This window comes from Chelonoidis abingdonii, chromosome 7 (genome assembly GCF_003597395.2).
Source record: "Chelonoidis abingdonii isolate Lonesome George chromosome 7, CheloAbing_2.0, whole genome shotgun sequence".
In the NCBI taxonomy this organism is placed as follows: domain Eukaryota; kingdom Metazoa; phylum Chordata; order Testudines; family Testudinidae; genus Chelonoidis; species Chelonoidis abingdonii.
This window is the reverse complement of record NC_133775.1, coordinates 95,787,080-95,811,906: the sequence shown is the minus strand read 5'-3', so window position 1 is coordinate 95,811,906 and position 24,827 is coordinate 95,787,080. Positions and strand designations below refer to the sequence as shown.

Sequence of the window (24,827 nt, the reverse complement as noted above, 5' to 3'; positions counted from 1 at the left end):
AATGAGTCGTTCAACTACCTGACCTAGAACTTTTTCCTAAAGTCCAACCTAATCTCCTCCGTGTTGCGTTTTAGCATTAATGCTCTTGACTTCATGCTTAGCCTCTTTCCTCCTGACATACACCCTTTAGATACCTTGAATAACTCTATCATTCCCCTTCTCAGTCTTCTCTTTTCCAACGTACAAACACCCAATTCTTTAGCCTTCCTTTCTATAGTCATCGCTCTGTTCTCATGATGGCCTTTTAATCTATCTTTCTGCTCTCTGTTACCGCTAATCACAGAGCAGATGTTTCCAATCTTGATCGTTGAAATGCAAGGGGATGCCTCATAGCAGTTCTTCATGAAGCTGTACACAATACTCAGGAGGCCGTCAACCATGCTCAGACACAGATGGGCGCCTCCGTCCCCCTCAGCAGAAAGTCTCCGACCACCACTACCCTACGTTTCCTATTTTCATTGGTGGCAGCAGACCTCCCAGCCTTAGGGGTACGAGGCTTCTCCTCCTTTACTGTAGGGGGTGATTCCTTCTCTCCTGTATCAAGAAGAGCATAATGGTTACCTGTTACCACGGTGGGAGGGTTTGCAGCAGGGGTGGAGCACTGCCCACTGTCAGAAGTAACCAGCTGCCAGTGTCCACCCTGAGATGCCCTGAGCCATCTCCTCCTCCACCAGTGGTGCATCAGCAGTCCTGTGAACTGGGACAGCTGTCTCCACATGGACACTGTCCAGGAATTATTCGTGGATACGGATGCTCCTCAACCTAGCCACCTCCTCCTGTAGCTCTCCCACCTGCTGCCTGAGAGATTCCACCAGTAGGCACTTTTCACATTGGATGCCCCCGCCAGCCTGGATATCAGTAAGTGGAAATTGCAAGTTACAGTCTTTGCAAAACAACACCAGAATCTGGGTAGAAGCATCCGTGCTCTGGTGCTCTGTCTGGCTACAGGCGCAGGCGGAGGAGACAGAAGCAGTGCTGGCACAGGTGTTGCGGGTCCTCCTAACCATCATAAGCTTTCCTCTATTGAACTCCCTCTCAAACTCCCCTGTCTGCTCTGCTTTAAAGAAAAAGGTTTTGGATTAATTTGATTTATAGGTTTTCAAGGGACTAACGGGTCACAGATAGGACCGACAAGGGACCCCCACTCCCTTCCCACTCCCCTTCCAAACTCCCTTGCGAAGCTCCCTGTTAGCAGCTCCCTGGTCGCTTGTGTGCGGCTTTATAAAGCCCTGGCCTGAGTGAATGCCCCGCCCACTGGTTAAGGCTCAGCCAATTACCAGAGGCTGAGCCTGATTCATATCGAAGGTTGATACCACCTTTGGCAGGAAGGCTGGGTTGAGCCACAGCTGAACCTGGTCTTTGTAGAAGACCTCAGAAACACCATATATGGTCAAGGTTTTAATTTCACAGATTCATCTCGCCGACATCACCACCACCAGGAACATGACTTTCCATGACAGGTGGGAAAAGGAGCAGGAACCCTGGATCAAAGGGCGAGCCTAGAAAGGACTATGTTAAGATCCGATTGCGGGACAGGAGCCCATACCTGCAGAAAGTCTCTCTCGAGCGCTTTCAAGAATCTGACCATCACGTCATGGGAAAACACTGTCCTTGGATTGGTGGGTGAAAAGCAGAGATGGCTGCAAGATGCACTCTAATGGAAGAGTGTGCCAGGCCCTGGTTCCCCAAATGGAACAGGTAGTCCAGGACAGCCTGTATGGAGGAACTCGAGGGAGCGATGCCCCATTCGGATGCCCAATGGGAAAACCTCATCCACTTGACAGCTAAGTCAATCTAGTTGAGAGCTTCCTACTTTCCATGAGGACCTGTTGGATTCCTTCTGAACAGATCCGGTCCTCCAGGTTTAGCCACACAGCCAACACACCAAGAGGTGGATGGACTCGAGGTTGGGGTATAGGAGCCAACCGTGATCCTGTGACAGAAAGTCTGGTTGGTTGGGCAGGGGCCAAGGAGGACCTGCTGCCAGGCTCAAAAGTGTGCCAAACCAATGTAGGAATGTGGAGCGGGAATGTGGAGACTTCCACAACGAGGTTTGTCAGCGCAAGGAACCTATCCCGTGGCAGGAATGCCCTGGCGCAGGTCAAGTCAAAGGATCGCTCCAATGAACTATCCTCTGCACTGGCACAAACGTCGACTTTCTGTCACTTATCAGAAGGCCCAGAGAGCAGCATGTGGCTTGAAGCACCATGACATTCCTTTGGACTGGATACCTGGAACTGCCCTTGACAAGCCAGTTATCAAGGTACGGGTAGATCTGGATGCCCCAGCGCCTAAGGTAAGCTGCTAACATGGACATGCACTTGATAAACACTCTCGGTGCTGTCGCCAGGTCAAACAGGAGGACTGCAAACTGGTAGCGGTGGGGTCCCACTGTAAACTGGAGGAAGCATCTAGGTCCTTGAAAGATCAGTATGTGGAAGTATGCATCCTTCAAGTCAAGAGTGACATACCATTCTCCCAGATCCAGGGAGGGGATAACAGAAGCCAGGGAGACCATGAGGAACTTTAGCTTCTTTAGGTATTTGTTGAGGTCTCACAAGCCCAGGATGGGCCATAGACTACTCTTGGCCTTTGGGATTAAAAAGTACCAGAAATAGAACCAACCCCTTGTTCCTGTACTCAAGAGGAACTTCTTCCACTGCACCAACCCATTTACCTCCTGCGCGAGGAGACTCTTGTGAGGGATGGTCAAGGTGGGTGGGAGAAGAAAGAAACTGGAGAGCATAACCCTGTTCCACTGTGCTGAGGACCCACTGGTCCGAGGTTCAGTGGTCCAAGCAAAGAAGAAAAGGGAAAGGCGGTTGGAGTACACTGGGACAGATGGATCCGGGGAATAGTCTGGTAGGTCGCCCTCGGGCGCACCCTCAGAATGACCATTTAGCCCTTTGCTTGGCATGGGTTGAGCCCGACTGGGCAGAGGGTGGAGGCTCGGACATCCTTTGTTGCCCTTGGCTCATTTGTAGGGCAGGTCCTGCCAAGGCTGGCTCCCCTGGCCCGGAGGCTGCTGCGGTTTGAACCGCTTATGCATCGGGGCTGGGATGTACCGATCCAGGGTTTTCAAGGTGGTGCGGGAGTCCTTGAGGCCATGCAACTTGCTGTTCATTTGCTCTGCAAATAGGACTCGGATGAAGGGCACTGATGGCTGAGCGTCAGAGAACAACCCAGAGAGGAGCAGCCAGGAAGCTCAACGCATGGAGACAACAGAAGCCATGGTGCAGACAGCAGCATCCGATGCCACCTGGAGGGCTTCCCTGGCCATGGTCAGGCCCTCAATCGAGAATCGCTCGGACCTCCTTCTTAGAAGCCTCGGGGAGCTGAGGAACAGAGGACATCAAACAGATAGCTCCTCCAATTCCTCTGCCTGAAGCACCAGGTTGGAAGTGATCCTCTTCAAAAAAGTTCTTGGTGTGCTTTAGCATCATCCTGAGGAACTGGGTGAGTAGGCCCTGTGATAGTCTTGTCTGGCGATGACGAGCACAATGCCGGTGCTGCGGGAACGTCCACGTCCATCGGTGGTCCAGCAGCTTGCTCCCTTGGTAGTCCTGAACATGTGGGGTCTTACTCCCCAAAGCCTCGAGAACCAGAGGGGGAGGGGATACCGAGGCCACTGGCCTCTCCGAGGCTCCTGACACCGATCGGGCAGACTGGGATGGTTGGGTGAACTCCCAAGGGTTCCACAGGTACCATGGCACCAGCCACTGCGCTTGGGGCCATGGAACTGGTTTTGGTGCTGTTGATGCCGGCATCACCATAGGTACCAGGCCTTGTCCCGCAGTAAGGGAACATTGCTCCATATCGGAGCTGTAAGTGGAGCGGTCGGTACTGGGCGACCAGGAACAGGCGGAGTGGTGGCTCTTGTCCGAACCAGTGTCGGTTGCTGGGACCCAAAGCTGACCTGTCTGAGCGAGTCGGGCATCTCGGTAAGAATTTTGGAGGCAGACTGTGTTTGGCGTATCTGCGTCAGACACCCGGTGATCTATGCCTCGCTGCTCGACCAGTACCAGGATGTCAAAACGGGACTGGGAGCCACTACAGGCTAGCTGTTGGGAGAAACCTCCTGAGAAGGGCTCTCTCCTTCTAGTAGACGGGTGGAGACGACCAGGTGATCAGCGGTCTCTGCTCCTGATCAGTCCAGTGATCGGTACCAGATCCTTGGAGACGTTCAGGGCCAGTCCCAGAGATCTTGTTGAGTGGCGTGTCCCCCAGAGGGTCTGCACCAATCCACCACCGAGGAACACCTCAACTCTCTTGATCAGTGCCCCCAATGTGGGAAAGGGGGATCTGCTGAGCCTGCCTCTCTAGTCCGAGGCGTGACAGCTTCATATGGGTGATGGCGGGACGTCACTTTCGATGGGGAACACTGCTACTGAGGCAGGGACACGCGCATAGGCCCCAAAGCAGGTTTTCCCTGAGACCGGGGTACCGCTGGAGCCGGTGTGGGCTGCACCAATAGCATCAGGATTTCCTGAGTTGCTTGAAGGGCTTTGGGCAACGATGGCACCTGAAGCTGGTCATGTCCTGCACCACTATCCAGAGTCTCAGGCAAAGTATGGGATGGGCTGCACTGCTTGACTTAAGCTGGAGCCCGACTTCCTGAAGGGGGGGTTGAGCTGCCCAGTATGGGTCGTGACTCGGCTCTGGCCCTCTCTTTGTGGAGATCGTCCCTTCACATTCTTCTTCAGCTTCATGACTGGAGCCACGGTGCTTGCTGTAGAGTTGGACCACCGCTCCGGTGCTGGAGTGAGTGCAGACTCCGTTAGGAGCACACTTAGACGAGTTTCATGCTCCTCCTTCATCCTAGGTTTAAAGGATTTGCAGATACAGCACCTGTCACTTACGTGCCCCTTGCCTAAGCACCTTAGGCAGCTGATATGCAGATCGCTGACAGGCATAGGCCGTTTACAATGATCACAGGGCTTAAAGCCTGGGGAAGTGGGCATGTCCATTCCCCTGGCTGAGTCATGTTCGGGACTAATGAAGAGTTGTAAACAACTATTAAGGGTTTAACTAAGAAACTACTAACTATATCCAAACTATTTTACAGGTTTTCAAAGTTCGCAAGAACAGAGAATGAAACAACGCTAGCCAAAGCAGATTTTCCAGAACAGTCACTGGTAGCAAGAAGCAACTGAGGATGGAGGGAGCCAGCAGTGCCCCTTATACTGTGCCATGTGGGCGACACTCCAGAGGGCACCAGAGCCAGTTCCCTACAGATAATGCTAAGGGAAAAAATTGTGGCGCCAGTGCACGTGGCGAGCACACACACCTAATATGGAATGGACATGAGCAAACACTCAAAGAACTGTTATGTCCATGTTAAAGTGTGGAGAAATGGCTATAGTTCTCTTAATGGGACAAAATCCTTCAAAAAAAAAAAAAAAAAAAAAAAAAAAAAAAAACTTCAGAAATAGTAGTTTGGGAAATATTGGAGAGGATGTTCTAATTTTTTTATAAGGGCAACTTACGATTTCGATTGATGGCCATTGGACGTTTTTGATGAGGGATTGTATCTTTCTAGGGGGAGGAAAAAAGAACATTCCTTAAAATAGAGCAGCAAAATAAGACACTTCAAAGTTACAAGAAATAAAAATCCTAGATTAATTTGGAGACAAGTATGGTTGAGTGAATTTAGCACTTGAGGAATGGAGGGACTAACACAACTGGTTTAAGCCAGATATGATGCAAGCAGGTGTTATGCAAACTTCCCACATGGTTCCATCAATGCACCTCAACCCTGACATGCAATACATCCTTTGTATGCCTGCTTTATGGTTCTCTTAAGCAGAGCTGAATTGTTCTATTTGCTTGGTGTAGTTATACATGTATTAGAATGGGACTAACAGAATTATTTCACTAGTATCAGCTTACCTAGATTTGAACTAGAAGATCCAGAGGTGAAAGGCTAGCACAGCAGGAAACTGCACCAACAAGAACAGTGAGGGTATGTCTACACAACAAAGAATAACCTGCAACTGGCATGTTCCAGCCAATTTGGGCCTGCAGCACTGTTTCCCACCCTGCAGAGTACAAGAGCTTGGGCTCCAGCTTGAGCCTGGAAGTCTACACAGCAATGAATCAGCTCCGCAGCCCAAACCCCACGAGCCCAAGTCAGCAGGCACAACCCAGACACGGGTTTTTCTTTGCTGTGTACACATACCCTGAATATACAAAACTGGACCAGATTTCAAGTAATTTTTTAAGACAGCAGTAAGTTTCATTTATTTCAAATGCTGTGAAAGAAATTGTTTACCTTCTCTCTGTTAAAACCACTGTTCTAGAAAAAAATTATACTGCTTTCTGCATGCAGAGACATGGAGTTACTTAGCCAGTAGTGTCATGTTAAAATTAGCTTCAACATCATCCCTACTCAACTCTGCGGTAGCTGAGTAAGGATCCCACCATTTTGACCAAACAAGGTAGGTCACTTGAAATTCCTAACTTCTGTCCAGGACATCACAACAGAAGTCAGAATTGAAGTGGTCATAATATGGTTTTCAATGAAATATTTAGGAGTTGAGAATCACTCCGAGCCTCTGATCAGGCTGGCTTCTCTCCATTTTACAGTGCATTTCTATATGAAGCATTTCTAGATAGGCCCATATACCACAGCAATAGATTTTCTAATTAAGTGTTTGAATTTATTTTCTTAATTCCTTTCTTTATTGTGTGTTCAGAGTAAGTGGCTTGTCAATATATAAGAATAAGCCCCTCTCTGCTTTTACTACTTAATCTGATTAATTATTTGGGGTATGAAGGGTAAAGCCTGATGGCAGTGATTTTAGTGTGATTGCTACACAGCCCACACTCATGCACTACCTGTAAATAATCCATTTGAGTAATTCTCGTGGAAAAGGAAAGACATTTCAACAAAAGCTCTGTTGCTTTTATTCAAATTCTGATAAAAGCTCTGGTAGCAGCGGAGATTGAGCATATGCATAATCATACCCTGGAGTTCCTGATACTACCATATTCTCCATTTTGAATTATGCCCAATAAGGTGAGCATGGAGTGCCACAGCAAGGGGAAGCTACAGTGTGGAACGGCTATCGTCCCAGCTTTAAAACAAACCTTATGCTTTATTCTACTACACACATTAATTTGCCTGCTGGACATCAGACTTTCAGAAACTGGGGTTTGAGTTTTCACATACAGTTATCACTATGATTTTCAATCAGCTCTAAAGAGAACGCATATTTCAGAGGATTACAGTAGTATGACTGGGTATAGCTAGGTATTTCCTCTAGAAGCCAGCAACCACAATGCAGTTTAATCATTACCTTTCAGATCATATAACAGGACTTGTAAAAGAAAGCCAATTATCTGTTTTATAGAGTAAGACTTGAAGAAAATATGGAAATGCTAACTTGGAGTTTTAACCTGTGTGACCTGTCTGGAAAATTTATATTCAAAAAAAGCCAAGAAGCTCAAGAGGCATTTGGGATGTTAATCATAACATGAAGACATTTTATAAAAATATTTTTTAAAATATATGAAATGACTTTAAATACTCACTCTGCTCTCCAGTGCCAAAAGCGGACTGTTGAGACTCCTAAGGGAATAAAAAGTTACATAAGATTTCAAAAGTGAGTTTGAACTAATGATGAAAGCAAAGGCTGAGTCATATTGCCCCCTATTCATTTAAATGACTGCAGTGTATTCGGACTTAGGTAGAAGAGTGAAGAAAAAGCAAGGAATGAGGGTACTTGATTGTTCCTCTGGGCTCACATTCCCTGCACCTATCCCAAAAGACATTCCAAGCCCAAGCACATGGTCTTAGCACAGGGACTTACTTCGCTAGGCCTGCCCATACTCCCCTCCTACACCACTCCATCTGTCCCTCCAGTTACCCATGCAACTAATTTGTGTACAATTATCTTAGCAGTGCTCACAAGTTAGACTCATTTGCTTATGTAAATTACATACTCAAATCATATGGAAATCTACCATGAAAATCAAGCCATGTTCATTCTGGCTCTGACATCAGCAGCAGAGACCCTGGCACCAGAAGTAATTCCAGAAAATCCATCTCTCCCCCACCCAGTACTGCAAAGTCAATCCTGCTAAATATAATTTAAAAAAAAAAAAACTAAAAGCTTGTTTTATAGTCCTTAAATAAACACAGATCTGATTGAGTAGGTACAGGGAGTAAACTGCCAAATAAGAATGCCATATTTATATAGTCACCTTTTCTGACCATAACCTTGTTTTAAAGCAGTCCAGCTTTGGCCCTAAAAATATGAAAGAGCTGAAAATACATGACTCAATTTGAAATGCACTACTTAGGAAATTGAATCTAGTATACTTCACTGAAATACTCTTTCACTAGTTTGCCAAAAAGAATCAAGTAATCTACCAATAGTGGGTTGTAGCTTCTATAATAAGCCTGTAAACTGATCTCCCATAGCAAGTGGCTCACAGAAGTGCTGCATATACGTTCTGAACAAACAAGAGCTTTACACAACATGTTTAGATGTTCTTAAAAATCTTTTACAGCTTTTCAAATGTTTATTGCAAATGGGTAAGTTGAAGCAGTAATACATGAGGTTTTATTTCTTTGGAGTTCTTCACTGCAGTATATAAAGCTCACTGTGTCCTGCTAAAGACTTCCCTCTTCCCAAAGATATCTTGGTTTTATATGTTTTATTTTAAAAATTGCTTCTTTAGTCAAAGAAAAGAGTAAAAATTTAAATTAACTCAAAATGAAGCCTTGTGACATCTTTCCAGCTTCAATAGATAATTACCAGATAAACTTTAGAAAAAAGGAAAAGGTTAAAGCAATGACAGATTTTTATATTTCACAGACATACTGAATGTCAGAATGATTATCTGTTATTTGGTTTCTTTTTGCCTTCATGGCCAAAAGTAGTCAGCAGGCCAAAAGCGGTAGGCTATCATTCAAAATGGAAGACAGCATAGTGGGAAAATTATTGTGTTGCCTAATTTCAATAGCACTGGTAGACAGCTGCCGTCCTGGGTCAGGCATACAAATAGCAATTTACATCTGTTTCTTCCTTATGTACACATTGTGACGAATATAAAACAATGTCTGCACAATTATCCATTGGTGTCACTTAAATGTTTTTAAGTCACACCATAGCATTCCCTGAGGGTGCACTTTGATGAAGATATATGTTGGAAAATGGATTTAAAACAAAAATCTATTTTGGTTTTGAACACATTTCACTTTAAGAAACTCAGACAAGTAAAGCACAAGCTTACAGCTACAAAGTTATTTCCAGCAGTATCTCCTCCCTGGGGACTACTTAGGAAAGGACAAATGAGAAACAATGGAGAGGAAGGAGACCATATTAATCTACTGGGAGTAACAGCAGACAGACTGGTCAGGACAGGCAATGAAGAGATTTAAGCAGGAAGCAAACTGCACTTACATATAAAAAGCAGAGAGAGAGAAGACTGGATATAATTGAGCAGAATGGTAATGCAGTACTTAGGTAGGTTGCCAACTTGGCTCTAGTCCAGGTAGCAGTGACTGAAACTGGTTGCCATTTGATGGCTGTTGGATTCTATTTGAAATGAGACCGTGGTCTCAATTCCACTTTCCATATTACTAACTTAGCAGCAGCACAATCAACCCTAATCGATGCCATTGCTGATACGTCAATGACAGAATAAACCTGGAAACAAAACTCTCCTTCCCTTCCTTAGCCATCCCTCCTCTAGGTCACAGTTGAGGTACTCCAGGGCAGAAGTTTACAATGCTGCCGTAATATTTGCTTTGTGGAGAGCAGACTTCAGCCTCAGACTCACAACTGAGCAACTTTCACCTGTACAAAAAACCCTTGGCTCTTAAGATGTTCGGGTGGTATGTGTCTATCTACGCATACATACACAGACAGATATTTTATATACACAATACCAATATTCTGGCTTTGGAGTCTGACCGTCAACTGCAGGAAATCTACTTGAGGCTGGAGTAGTAACCTCAAGCCTTAGACCATGGCTCAAACCAAATGACAGCGTATACAATTTTCAAAAGTGACTTAAGCATTCAGGGTCCTACGCTCCATTAAAAATTTTACCCAAATTTCTTACAACAAAAGATCTACAGGGTAATCCTGTAAGGAAGCCAAATTTAATGCAGTTTTGTTCTTGCTTAGGACCTGCTTTGCCATTATTAAATATGTTAAGGTAATACTAATTGGCCCAATCAGGAAGCTGGGACCATCAGGCTAGGCACAATTCACATCAAACAGACAGTCCATGCCCTAACTATCTAAGTTGACACATTAGTCCACTGAAAAGTGCCTACGTTTGTCGTATGGCATGAGAAACACACCAAGTGTTAGCACACAAGTAGAATGCTGTGAAACCTAGCAGCATATTACGTGTGAAGAAAGTACAGTTTCTGAAGAGATCAAATCCTCTTAGGACAGTATAGCTTGATTAAAAGTAAACCACTGTTCTGTTTTGTTTTCTACATTCCATTATGCTTTCAGGCTAAACAAACCCATGGCTCACTAATTTTCTGGAATTCTTGGAAAATATTCCTGCCAAGAATGACAGGGGGTACAACATGGCCGAGGAAATAATAAGCTTTGGATCCGCAGAGAGTATTTAACAGAGTTCCTCATCTAAGATGCATAGTCATGGAATAAAAAAGTTGGCTAGAAGTCAGAAGACAAGAAGAAGCCATAAATGGAATTTTTTGCAAGCTGGTTTAAGAAACACAATCCAGGTTGATAAATGTCCAAAAATATGACCTCTCTTTTTGTTCTTGTATGTCAGCAAGGCCTAATATCTAATATTATCTAATCTAGCTTCTTTCCCCCACCCCATACAAATGATTTAATATATATGCTTACGAGGAAAGTCAAGTCAAAGGCCCACAAGCCAAACAATTCATAAACAACCCTACATAACAAATAGGCACATGTTTGCAAGACAGAGAAAAAACATTCTGTAAAGAAACAGATTTCTTCAAGCGTGCTGGGGTTATTACATACTAGTTATGAATATTATGAAACTTATTTTATTGTTAAGAGAACTAAGTTATTTTAAGTATTACTGCTGGGTTGCCAATTTCGTATCACGCAGCAAATTAAGCTTGGATGAAATTACTGTGTGCAAGATTTTTAGATCTGTCATTACACTGATAAGATCAGTAACTACCAAAAGGGAATAGATAATGAAATAATGAGACTCATTTCTGGATTTGCATCAGGAAGTAAATCTAGGAATTGTTGTAGAATACTTTGTAAATTCTCAGCTCACTGGACAGCAGCAAACAAGAACATACAGTTCAAAGTGGAAAGACAAGTATAGGGCTCTGCAGGTCCCCCATGCTGCTCTCTTCAGGGAGGATAGGTCTCTGTTTGTGGGTATGTATTGACAGCAGAGGCGTGGAGGTGATGTCCATGGACTGTCATGAGACCTGGCCAGAGCATTTCAGAGAACCATATTAATTTTCACCACAGCTCAAGGTAGCTACATTAATCTTGGAGATTACATAGAGGACAATGCTCCCCCCTCCCCCCCAGAAAAAAGCAAGTGATATAAGATGTTAAGAATGAAATAGATGAAGTTTATTTTTGTACGTTGTTTTTCTATGTTCAAGTGAAATATACTTATAACTCAACTATTCTCTACCAGGGATCGAAATGGGTCATTCAGTGGGCTCTTACTTTCCTCTGGAGTCTGCCCGTAATGCTCCAAAATGTCAGCTTTCTTTACAAAATATAAGTCTAGCCCTTATGACTTTGAAGATTATTCAGTTAACATTATAAAGCTTATTTGTGAAGTAACATTTGCTGAGCCTGTAAATGCTGAAAGAGTGCCAAAGGAGGAGCAGACTGCCCCAATCCATTTTCATGGTGTGTTAACTCTGGAGCAGAATGATATTGCAATGTTCTTTCACTGTTGATCACACACTAGAAACAAGAGGTATAGATGTAAGCTAGAGGCATGTAACAGCTGCACTGTCTTCTTCTAGTAATGCCTTGTTCTGGAAAGTGACACCAGGCTAACAAACATACAATTGTTATTAGTGTGTGACCATTTCATTGACTCTCTTTAAAAATCAGTATTTGTAGTTCTACATTAATGATACCATGGGGTGAGGGGACGAAAAAGCCAACTGAGCAGAGTTAAGATTGTGCTAAGTCAGGGGTGGACAAACTTTTTGGCCTGAGGGCCGCATTGGATTTTGAAAATTCTATGGAGGGCCGGTTAGGGGAGGGGGCGTGGCCCGCCACCCCCCTCAATCCTCCCGCTTTTTGCCCTTAGATCCCCTCCCCACCTCAGACTCCTGTCCCATCCAACCCACCCTGTTCCCTGACTGCCCCTGGAACCCCTGCCTGTCCCCTACCACCCCATCCAACCCCTCCTCTCATTCCTGATGGCCCCCCCAGGACCCCTGCCCCATCCAACCACCCTTTTCCTCTGTCCCCTGACTGCCCCCGGAACCTCTGCCCCTGACTGCCCCCTGCCACCCCATCCAACCCCTCCCTCCTTCCTGACTGCCCCCCTGGGACTCCTGCCCCCATTCAACTTCCGTTCCCCACCCAACCCCTATCCACACCCACACCCCCTTACCACCACCCTGAACTCCCTTGCCCTTTATCCAACTCCCTCCCCTCCGCCTCCTTACCATGCTGCCTGGAGCACCGGTGGCTGACGGCACTACAGCCATGCTGCACAGCACAGAGCACCAGGTCAGGCCAGGCTCTGCAGCTGCGCTGCCCCAAGAGCTCGCAGTCCACCACCAAGAGCATTGCATCGGTGGTGGAACATGCTGAGGCTGTGGGGGAGGGGGAATAGCAGGGGAGGGGCCGGGGGCTAGCCTCCTGGGGCAGGAGCTCAGGGGCTGGGCAGGAGGGTCCCACAGGCTGGATATGGCCCGCGGGCTGTAGTTTGCCCACCTCTGTCCTAAGTGCGTAACTGTGCATTTCCATACTTTATATGTCCAAATTTCTTGTAAGCTTAACCATACCTTCGCGTTCCCTGCATTTGTGATGCTTGACTTTGGGGATAATTATAGGATCCCTAGAAGCTTTGAAGTTACTGACACGTATTCAACCTTAATGCCAATTTAATGTAGTTTTCATTCGGAAATTATCTTTTATTTTCTTTTTAATTAAATATGTTATACGTAAACACTAAATGAGAATGTTACTATGTGATATTTCCAATGATCTGAAGATATGTACTATCAACTTAAAAAAATAAGGTTGTTTTTTTTTTTTAAACTTTCAGGGCCAGATCTACCAGTACATACCCCACTACAGACCAGCACAAAGCAGCCAGAATGTACTGTCCAGTTTCCCCTCTCTCTCTTAATCCTACCCACATTCTTATGCGCATGCACACACACCAGTTTTCCCTTCCTTTCTTTCCAACTGAACAGATCTGGGTACTTTTTTAAAAGAACCTTTTAAGATCAATAGTCATGACAACAAAGCTCTTCATAACAAAGTTTCTTCTTCAGCCCCTGCTGATGGAAAACAACATTATTTACAGAAAAATCAATGAAGAACTGTTCTTTCGAAATGGCTATCATTTCCTATTGTTCTCAATGGGACTGAAGCCACAGCAGCCAGATTCTGAAAGGAACAAAACTGGGAGGCAGTAAGATACAGCAGCTGAGTGAATGCAGATGGGGAAAGAACAGAACTTTGCTCTTTACAGGGCTATCATGGGTACTGCTGCAAAGCCAGGATGGATTTTCAGACAAAGGATTAGCATGTACTCAAATAAACCCCAAATGACAATGCACAGTTAAATTTAACAACAAGAGCTTTAAAACTCTGCAGTGCAATTCTTGATCTTTAAAAGGAGTTTTTCTAGTTTTAATTTCCCTCAATATTTAACTACTAAACAAATATAAAGTTAGGTTTGTCAGTCACTAACCTTAGTTGGAAAAGGAAATTTTGAAGGCTCTGTTTTACATGGTGTATGAATAGCTGTCAGAGGTGGAGGCCAAGAGTGGGTCATCTCCTGTAACCAAACCAAACAGCAAAGCCATTTTACGTTAAAGGTTAAAACGCATCAAAATGTCAACTTTAAAAAGCTATACACACTTTTGTGAAATATTTTTACCTATAATCGTTAGATGTAAAACCCAAGATTTAACATTTACTTAGAGACTAATTTGTTTTTTTCTGTTTACTGTAGCCATTTGACAGCATTTTGAGTATGCAGTTCCATTCTCTGCCTATATAATGAACGAACTTTTGCAGAGAAATCTGAAAATTCTTTAAAAAACCATTTGTCCATGAAAATGGACACATACATAGAACTGATGAGCTGCTTTCTGTTCCTCCAAAACTTCTGCCAGCAAGTTTAAAACAGATGTCAATTTGTGTCAATACTTAGTAAGAAGATCTAAGGGTATGGCTACACTTGAAATTTCAAAGCGCTGCCATGGCAGCGCTTTGAAGTGCGAGTGTGGTCGCAGCGCCAGCGCTGGGAGAGAGCTCTCCCAGGGCTGCACTTACTCCACATCCTCTACGGGTGTAGCTTGCAGCGCTGGGAGCCGTGCTCACCAGCACTGCGGCACTGTTTACACTGATGCTTTACAGCACTGTATCTTGCAGCACTCAGGGGGGTGTTTTTTTCACACCCCTGAGCGCGAAACTTGCAGCGCTGTAAAGCGCCAGTGCAGCCATGGCCTAAGAAACTGAAGGGCACCACATGTTTAAGGTTAACAGCAGTTGCAGCAGAAACTTGAATCCAAGTTCTTCACACATTGATGGTTTTTAGGGAGTCAGGTAGCACGCAAGTGCCATTCTTGGGACACTGCTGATTTTCTCTCATGTGCAGGCAGGGCAAGTACTCCATTTTCCCCCTTTAGCAGCATTTATTTAATGAATAAAGTCAAGAACCGGAAGAACAGACAACTTACTTTTAGAATTTCATCCACACAGGTCACATCACCAGATGCTGATGCCTATGAATCAAAGTTCAGGATTAACTATTACATTTATACCTCTTAAGGCTTCTCCCCCCTGCCCCTTAACACATCGGATTTAAAGTTACACTTGTTTGTGGCCCAAGTCCTGATGATATTCATCCAGAATCAGTGAGATAAGTAGCACTGCTAGACTAAAGAACCAGCAATAGTTTTAGGATCACATATCTCCCAAAACTGCAGAAATCCTAGATTTCATACAGCACTGGCACACACAGATATAATATCTTAAATATCATGTTATTCTAATCCTTTACCTCTATTCCTAACTTAAATGTTAACATGATTTTAACAAGCCAGTATCTTACAAACATCTGAAAGTTTGGCTTTGTATATTTTTTAAACTATAAGTTCATGAGGCAAGTCACGGCCACTATGCGAACTCAAGTTCTCTCATTAACTGCATTATTAACTAGAGCGTAATAAGGGCTTCTTACAGTTTTGTACTTTAATAATTCCCTGTACCTCTGTCCTAATACATGTAGAGGAGGGGAAGAGCTGCAATACTGCTTGTCTTAGTGTAAAATATAAATTACTCACATTTGTGAATACTTGGCATAGATGGCCATGATTACAAATCATGCATAAGGAAAGTCATTTTTCTACAGTTTATTTAGCCATTTATTTGGGATATCTAAAAGACTCCTAGCTACGCCCCTCCCCCAATATAACACAACCCGATATTAACACGAATTTGGATGTAACGCAGTAAAGCGGTGCTCGGGGGGGAGGGAGGGGCTGTGCGCTCTGGTGGATCAAAGCAAGTTCAATATAACATGGTAAGATTGTTTGGCTCCTGAGGACATTATATTGGGGTAGAGGTGTATTGCTATTTAAGTGGCTAAGAGTAGATGCAATAGCATCTTATTAAAATAATTTTAAACTACATTGATCCCTAGTATGGTTGTGCAGATGCAGGCAACCTATATTCAATACTCCAAGAGTAGCTAAACCACTAAAACATGTTTAAGCTAAATATGCCCTATACAGAGAAGAAAAAGATTGCTTATATTCTGAAACCTATTAAATTGTTTTTAGAAAACTGTAGGTATAGTACGCACAACAATTACTACACTTCAAAAGATAATTTGGTTTATGCCACAATTGAACATAACAGAGTAAAATCCATTACATATGACTCATCAGAAACAACCAGAGACCATAAAAGCTCCAACATGATATGCAATTATGTAAAAACCATGACATGCACATTGGGTATGTAGAAGGAAATAAACAAAATTCTTCTTAAAAGAAGAAAGAAAAATGTGTGACTTCCCACTGACAAACTATAAAGTTGCTTCACTTTCCAATGGGAAGTCCTGTATTTTTATAGTAAGTTAATGGAAGCCATATAGGCTGGGATTTTAAATGGAGCCTACAGAAATTAGGCACCCAACTCCTTTAAGCACCTCTGAAAATCCCAGCCATTGATGCTGAAAAAAATAAAACCCCCAAAAAACTTAATACCAACTTACATCTAGTGGTTGAGAAGGTATTTTAAGCTTGGTTAGATGTGCTTTGCTGCTAGGCTTCAGCTCACTCATGCTGTTGCTATGAGTTTGACTACTGTAGTGTTCAGAGGACAACTTTGGTTCCATAGACTCCTGTCCATCCATGGGCCTTACATAGGCAGTGGGCTTCTGCAACATTGAATTGGACTTGGACATTAGTGAAGGAGGAAAAGACTGGTTAGAGTGCTGTCCACTTGAAAATGAAGGTACGCGGGAAGGTGAGTCCCAGTTGGCATCAGGATCCCGTGGAGATTTTGAGCGCTGATGTTCCTTGCTATGATGATCACTTCCATGAGACCTGGAATGGCTGGAGCTCAATGAAGAAACAGCAGGTGGTTTTCCAGGGCTGGAAGAACGGGATTTAGAGTGTTCTGATCCATGCTGGCCTTTTTTGCGGCTGCTACTACTACCACCATAAGAGTCACGGTCATGCCTCTGGCCACTGCTGCTAGTGTTATTGCCACTGCTCCGCTGACTACTGTGCCCCGTTTGTAAACCCGAGGACCGTTTCTGTGATTGGGAGGAAGTGCTAGGTGCTGGTCCTACAGGAGTCCATTTGCTGCTCTGATGAGAGCTGGTACTGTGTCTCTGTTCACCAAAGAAACTTTGGTTTGATTTTTCATCTGGCGTTGATGGCACTGTTGGTTTGGGAATACCAACAAGCTTTTGTAGAGATCTGTCTCCTATAAGATCCTTCATTTCATCATAATTTCCAAGCATGCTCTGAATACGGTTAGACAGTTGATCTTCTTTGCTGGTCTGTGCAAAGTATAACAAATATAAGATTAAAAATACATTTAGGAAGTATTTTTAAAATGAGATTCCTAAATCTAAATTATACACAACTTGGCTTACGTAAGCTGACTTGACACAAAACTAGAGTAGTAAACCCAAACTTCAGAATTAAGAACTTAAGTTAGCATCCAAGTCCATTTTGTGTGCCATCCCAGTTTCATCAACTGTTCTTAATATTTTAATCCCTTTCAATTTAAATAATTTATTAAGTTTAATATATAAGTAGTAATAAATGGACTCTGCATACCAGTTCAAAGCAGGAAGAGGCTGAGATTTTTCAGTGTTGTCAAACGGAGCTAGGCACTCAGCTCCTATTGGTGACTGAGAATCCCAATGAAAATTTTTAGAGAAGTACTAAGTTATTCTCCTAATTAATACACAAAGAACTATGTAGTTATTATTCCCTTCTCATTTCTAAAGCTAGTCATCTTATTTTTAAAATTTCACTCATCCTTTTAAATTATTTTATCTTTACTCTCTCCCCAGTCTGTCTTCAAAACTATACATATTTTAGTCCTAAAGGCTGAAAATCCCACAGAGTAAAAGACCATTTGGCTGTGCATCACTAAGAAGCAGCCTTCAGTGGGCTAATATAACTAATAGCATATCCATAAAGCTTGATCAAGTTTAACATTAAATGCAGCTTCCTATTACCAAAAAATGGTTGCTAGATTACAGATATTAGTTTTGAAATATCATGGACTGAGTGCAGGGGAAAAAATGTAAATATTGTAATGGCAGAATCTTCCACATAAACCAAGATCTATCAAAAGTAGACAAGACAACCGACTGGCTAGAGAGTCAAGGAGAAAATTTTGCCTAATGTGTTAGAAACAATTAGAGATTGGCACAAACAAAACCAACCTTATCTATTAATATGAGGCTAGTTCAGCTGTTTTATATAACAACTGTTCAACTGCCAGATAGGTAAGATGGGCTATTATATGCCATTTTCGATATTCAGTGTCCCCTTCCACACAGTCTTATAAATCCCTCACTGAGCCAAGATCTTTCCATATAGCTCCTGGCTTTAAATCTCACATAGTAGCCACCATTCTTTCAGCAGAAGATGGACTGTGGCTGCCTGCCTCTAGACATTAATGACAGACATCCTCACTGGCACAGCAGGTACAGAGAAAAAAAAAAAATATATATGTCAGCTAGGCCACTCTGTAGAGGCCCATGCACACTTATTTTGATAGCTTGTGGAGAAATGGTCCAAAGTAGTGTAAGGAAATAAGACGACAACAGTTAGAAAGAAAAATGTAACGGAAAGGTTTAAAGAGCCTTAATGCCACAGTTCCTTTTGAATTCTACTATAATTCTATGGTAATACAAAATTATTTTTCCTTTAGCCATAGGGACTAGGTAGGTGGTTCAAAAGAATGTTTTGTTCAAAGCCCTGAGCTATGATCACAAAACTCTTATAGAAGAGTTGTGAGGAAGTATTGCTGGCCACACAAAAATGGCACTGGCACTTTTAAGGAAAGAATCTAATTATTATTTATGCAGTTCTTACTTAAGCACTTCTCAGTTTGGACAAGGAAAACGAACCACTTATTTAACTAGTTTTTGTAGTCAGTTTCTAGTCAACTCCATTCATGCTCTAGCACAATTTTGCGGTACTCATTTGTGAACACAGCAGTGGACGTTTTGTTTAAGTATCTTTCTAGTAGAATTCTTACTAGAACCTGGGCCAAAGTTTGGCTGTGTTTATCAAAGACGAGTTCTATACAGTATAGCTTCAGACTGGTGATGAACAATTGTACCAGTGATATTACTCCTGGGGGAATTCTCGGACACTGTGTGTGTGCAGAATTCATGTCCCCTGCAGATTTCTTTGCTTCCCTGTAGAAAAATGACTCTCTGACAGGGAACCAAAGGGAAGCTGCAAAGGCAGTCATGCACCACTCCCTAGCTGCACAGGTACATCGTTTCAGACAACCGGAGGAGGCGGCAGAGAGGTAAATCACCGCAGGACTGGGGATACCCCACCCAGTGGTTCCTACCCTGAGCTGGGATCAGCTGATAGTCTCAGCTGGGCTGGAGGCAGAAGAGGATGGGACTTTTTCTTCCCCTGCAAGGAGTGGCTGGGGCTGTGTCGGACCCAACCCCAGCTGCAGGAGGCTCACCATCCTCCCCTGCTTCCTGCCCCCATCGCTCCTCAGCTGCAAGGGGAGCAGTCACTGTATGGGGAGCTGCTCTTGAATCTGCCTAACTCCCATGCATCCGGACCTCCCATACCCAGACACCCCCACTAAGCCTCACCCCATACACCCAGAACCCCACTATCCTTTCATACCCAAACCCCACCACACTGAACCTCAACCCCCACATCTAGAGCCTCTTGCACCCAAACTCCCTGCCTCCAGCCCCTACCCCCAGATCACCCCCTACTAAGTTCCCTGCACTTAAACCCCTGCCACCATCCTGGGCCCCCAAATTCAGATCCCCACACCACTGACCCCCATCCCCACCAAGTGCCATTCCTCCACACCCAGATCCCTCCACTGAGCTCCAAGCACTTTCACCTGGAAGTCCCTGCAGAGTCCCATTGCCCCTGCACCTGGAAACACCTCCCCATACACACCACCAAAAAAAGCCTCTATGCATCCAGATCCCGCACACACCTAGGCCCTTCACTGAGTTGCCTGCACCCAGATTGTCCCACACAGAATCCTCTCACCCTGCAACTAGATCCCCCCCCCCCCCCCCGAGCCTCTCCACACTTGGATCCTGCCTGGTTGAGCCTGCCTGCCCCACACCTGATGCACCTTGTGCAGAGGGGCAGGGCCCCAAGGTGCTTCTAGGGCAGGCCCAAGCCTTGTGCTATGTCAGGGTCAGGTGCAGCCTCATCATTTAGTCTGTGAGGAGGCTTCAGGGTGATCTCCCACCTTTAGGTAGCCAGTGGCCTGTGCTCCCCACTGCCATGCTGGAGCCTATGCATTTATTTATTGACAAATAAAACCTGTAGAGTTTTAAAATATGATGTTCAGAATTTTTAATTTTTTCACGCAGAATGCCCTCAGGAGTACAGTATTTGAAGTTCTTAATATCAGTAGACTAGATAGCAGGGGTTCAAAAAAAGCAATCCCTGAACTAATCTTTCAGACTGAGGCTATTTCTCTAATAGCCCTTAAGTGATTTTTAAGGCCAGACTGCCCTAAAAAGGTTATACTGGTAGAATTATGTCAGTTAAGGGTGTGATTTTTGTTTATATTGATACAGTTCTACTGGTCCAAGCCCTAACGTGCAGTTATACCAATTCTGTTTACCAAACTGGAATAAGCACTTCTCTGCCAGTATAACTATGTCCATACTAGGAGGCTTAACCACTTTAAACTATAACAGTAACATTAAAGCAGCAAAACTTTCTTGTCTAATACAGACAAGACCCAAGTCTCATTCCCTCACTTACCAGAGGAGAGTACATTCAAAGAATTTTTTTTAAAAAGGTTCTTGAATAATAAAGAATTAAAATCATGGATGTCATCATCTTACCCTTCCAAAATCAGTTTCTGCCTCAGGCACATAAATATTGTTCATCTACAGGTGTTGAGTGTGACCTAAATAGATCCTTAGGAGAGAATCTAGTGTGGGTTTAAAGTCATGGGTGGAGACTTTAAATAGTTCGTAAAGAAAAAAAAGTTACACCAAACCCTGAATTACACTCACAACAGTAAATTAATTTTAAGGAACCTGGCTATATTAAATGGTAATAACCCCAAGCTATTAAGCAGTTTTGTATTCAAAAAAAAAAAAATCAACCTGCTAGTCAAACTTCCTGTTCCTGGGTTTACCTGTAACTAGAGTACTGTGGATGAAGGTTAGTATGCTAAACAATACGCATTTAAAAAAAAAAAAAAAAAAAAAAAGCTAGCCACCATAACAGACTTAACCAGCATTTGAAATGTTTTGGGTGGCTAGAACAAATTCAAAAGGAAACTGAAAAGTTAGCTGAAGTTTCATTATTCTTTTCAGCACATCCTTTCAAATAAAGCAGTATCTTTATTCTTCAGTGATATTTTGAGCATCTATTAGTTCTGCTGCCTAGTAACCATCCATCGTCACATTCAAGCCCTGCTTCTTATCACTGTCACAAGAACTGTGCACTAGAAAAATTCACGTAAAAAGTCTAGAAACCAAATAATTAAAAATATGGCTTTCACTACAAGGAACTGTATTTTTAATAACAGCATAAACTCACAACTTTATATGGTTCAGCAAAGAGAGGAGAGTTAGGTGGAAAGACTTCTTCGCCCTGTTGAATTTCTTGATTTCGCCTTTCCCTTTCTTTCATACGCAGCACATTCCGGTCTTCACGGTTCATGTTGCTATGAACAAAAACATAATTTCTGATCACAGAAAGGAAGTGAGGAATGAAAGTGAACAGAGCTAGTTCCATTGTATGCAGTTTGCCAACAGAATGGTTCAATTGAAGAATCCCCTTATGACAGCAGGAGATATCCAAAACTGAACAGAAGTTTAATTAAAAACAGCTGGCATCTGTATTTGCTATAACCTGCAGTCAGCAACTAGCTTATCTGTAAAACTGGTAGAGCTTAGGCAATGATCAAAAATAGAAAAATTCACACAGAATCCATACGTGAACGAACCCCTACTCCTCCAAACCATTTCACCTGCATAATTAATTTAAGTTACAATAGGCTGGTTTAAAAAAAGCAGTATGGATTTGCCATTGATTGTTAAAAGCTTCCACCACTTTTTCTTTTAATATCCCCTGATTGTTTCCCCCATTCAGTATACAACCCCCACCCACACTCCATCCCTTCCCGTGTCCAGTGCTTGGCCTCTACTTTTGCTCTACCTTATTTTGCTTTGTTTTTGTCCCCAACACAGCTTCTTTGGTGTCCATCCTCTATCGTAGTTAGACCTCAGCTTTGCTCTTGTTTCTAGGTTCCCTAAAAAACGACATTTCTGCTCTAAATACATATTTCAGCAAACACCTCAGTTACAGCAATATTGCAGCCTCTTGTCCACTGTCCTGTCATACAGTCAGTAACCACTGATCAGTATGGGTTAAGAAACTGGAAATTTCTCTTTAAGAAAAGTTTACTGAAATCTAACTTAGGAGATGTCTGCTTCAACTGACACACTGCTTTAATTATAAGCACTAAGGCCAAATTAAAAAAAAAAAAAGGATGTCTAAAAACTGTCTCTTTGAACTTGAGAAACCATAAAGAAAGTAATTAGGGAAACAAGACTATGAATAAAATGGCACTAGTAGTGGTGTTTATGTGTACTATTCTTCTACAAAAGTCATAAGTGTAAATCAACATTCAGTTATTTATGTAGCACCACATATGCAAGGTGTTTTACACAAAGAAGAAATTAGTGGTCTCTGAAAGATGCTACAGTCTAAAGATCAAACAAAATAAAAAGTTAAATAATGGTCTCTTGAAATAATGTGACAGTTTAGACAACTGCCCAATTATTTTCAAAATGTTTGATGAAGTATTCTATTTTAAATCTACATGATAAAACAGTTACTCTATTCTAAATAAATTAGTAGTCTTCAATTTTTATTACTCAGCCTTTTAAATATTTACTTTAGCTTACTTTCACTGCAATTTTTCTCTGTATTTAGCTTCATTCAGATTGTCTCATACTCTATGTTAGTATAAAGAACTTTAAGAGATACTGAAAAAGTAGATTAGGGCCAAAATACAGTTTTAAGCTTGATTAGTGGAAACATTCAATTTAAAAAGAAAATTGACAGATTTTGGTTGTACTTAAGTATTTCCCAGCAGTATGTACAACGCAAACAGAATAAAAGTGTGTGCCCGTTCAGACCATGTCTTGATGGGCAAAAACAATATTTCTTAATTATGGTAGCTTAACACCAGGCTACAAAATTGTCAGCTAGAAAACCTTTGAATGTACTACTCTGCATCTTCAGGAATGTTAACATGAACAAAAAATCCTGATAAAATGACTGAAAGCCATTCAGCTTCTGTTCTTCAAGACTGAGCCCTATAAAAACTGGCACCTGGAAAATGAAACTGACTAGTTCACTTTGATTGTCCAAACTGACTGAATAGCAAAAAATTAACTAAATTTTCTTAAAATGGCTACTATTTTAAGGTTTTTGTGACAAAAGAAAGATAAGGGATTCTTTAATTTAAAAAAGACAATACACATGATACACGAAACCTGGAAAATTCATTTCAGCTTGATCATGGATATAGAATTGAGAGATAAGATCCTTCCCTGGGCTAGTATCCTGTCTTCCTATAAAAAGTATTGAAAGAAAAAGACATTATAGACAACACGAATCTCAGATTTAATTATACAGACTGTTCAGTTAAAAGTCACCTAGAACAGCTGCATTTAACTTCTGTGCCTGTTGACTATAAAACGTAAATTTTGATTAATCCTTTCGGCTTTACTTTTTGTTGCTTATCCTAGTATACTTTATCCATATGGGTAATCTAGGCACACCCAGAAGACATTCAATTACTACAGTTTAGAAGCATCTAAAGTTTAATTAACATTTAAGCAGACTTAACATTTGCAGCTATTTAAAAATATGGTGTAGCGTTCGTAATGTAATAATGAGGGACAAAAATTGATCAGCAATAACTCTTACAAATGAAGATCTGGAGCACCTTCCAATCTTACATTAATAATTAGGACTATCCAAACTAAGTAACGGAAATAGTCTTTTACTGCACTGAGGGACTGCAATGTGTGCAACAACTTCACGTGAAAAGACAGTAAAGATGGAAATCTTGGTTTGGGAACTGAGTTCAGTCAGGGGCAACACTGGAGTTAAACTGGCTCTCTTAGCTCACACTACTATATCCATGGACAACAGGTAACTAGAAATATTAGACAAGCTACCTGAATTTCTCCCTTCCGCTAACCCCCATCTTAAACATTATAGTGAAGAAATTTTTCTTTTACAGGTGGTGGATTTGGATTGTATTTGTTTCATTGAAGCCAACAGTTTAAAAGGGATTCAAAAATCAGATAAAATCTTCAGCGCTTCCAGTGAATAACAGCCATTAAAATCATTACAAGTTTGCATACTGGCATTATGTTAACAGATTAAACTAATGGGCTGTTGGTTTGGTGGATTTTCATAATTATGTAAGTTATCTCAGCTCCCTGGTTGAACAATGGGCAGGCACTATACAGCTACAAGATGGTCACCTGAGAAACAGATGCAGATCTGTGCTCAAACAAAACTAGCAAGATGCAAAGGGTACTTTAAAAAGCAAATGACAAAAGGTATGTCTATTAAAATCAGTACTGCTACTAATTAGTTAGTTTTGCAAACTCCTTTAAGTTAAGGCTTTTACAGCCAAATTATAATTCTCAGTGAATTTTTCTTTAACTAGTTAAAAACTATAAATGACTTTCATCAAAATTAAATAAATATTCTACACAGTTGGTTCATTAAGTTTATAACAACCAAAAGTGATTCTCCTATGCTCTGATCCTCTCTCCCCAGTTCCAATGTCAAAATGCAAGAACTGGAACATACACGAAAACCTGGGGGGAGAGGAGGGGAGGGGAGTCTCACTAAGAAAGCACATTAATAGTCAGAC

The 24,827-nt window shown here is 42.5% G+C and overlaps 1 protein-coding gene across 3 annotated transcripts in view; it reads right to left on the bottom strand.

Annotated features, from left to right (window-relative positions):
* The window catches only part of AFF4 (ALF transcription elongation factor 4), a 97,353-nt gene that overhangs the window by 49,436 nt on the left and 23,090 nt on the right, over positions 1-24,827 (bottom strand). For 2 of the 3 annotated variants that reach the window (XM_032769188.2, XM_032769189.2), the window contains exons 2-7: positions 21,461-21,587; positions 16,423-17,217; positions 14,882-14,926; positions 13,888-13,974; positions 7,534-7,570; positions 5,487-5,535 (exon numbers count right to left, since the gene is read on the bottom strand). In XM_032769188.2, the coding sequence (XP_032625079.1) occupies positions 5,487-5,535; positions 7,534-7,570; positions 13,888-13,974; positions 14,882-14,926; positions 16,423-17,217; positions 21,461-21,583 (1,136 nt within the window). In that variant the 5' untranslated portion in view covers positions 21,584-21,587. Of the gene's footprint in view, positions 1-5,486; positions 5,536-7,533; positions 7,571-13,887; positions 13,975-14,881; positions 14,927-16,422; positions 17,218-21,460; positions 21,588-22,081; positions 22,176-24,827 lie in introns of all 3 variants that reach the window. The other variant, XM_032769186.2, reaches the window with a different exon arrangement.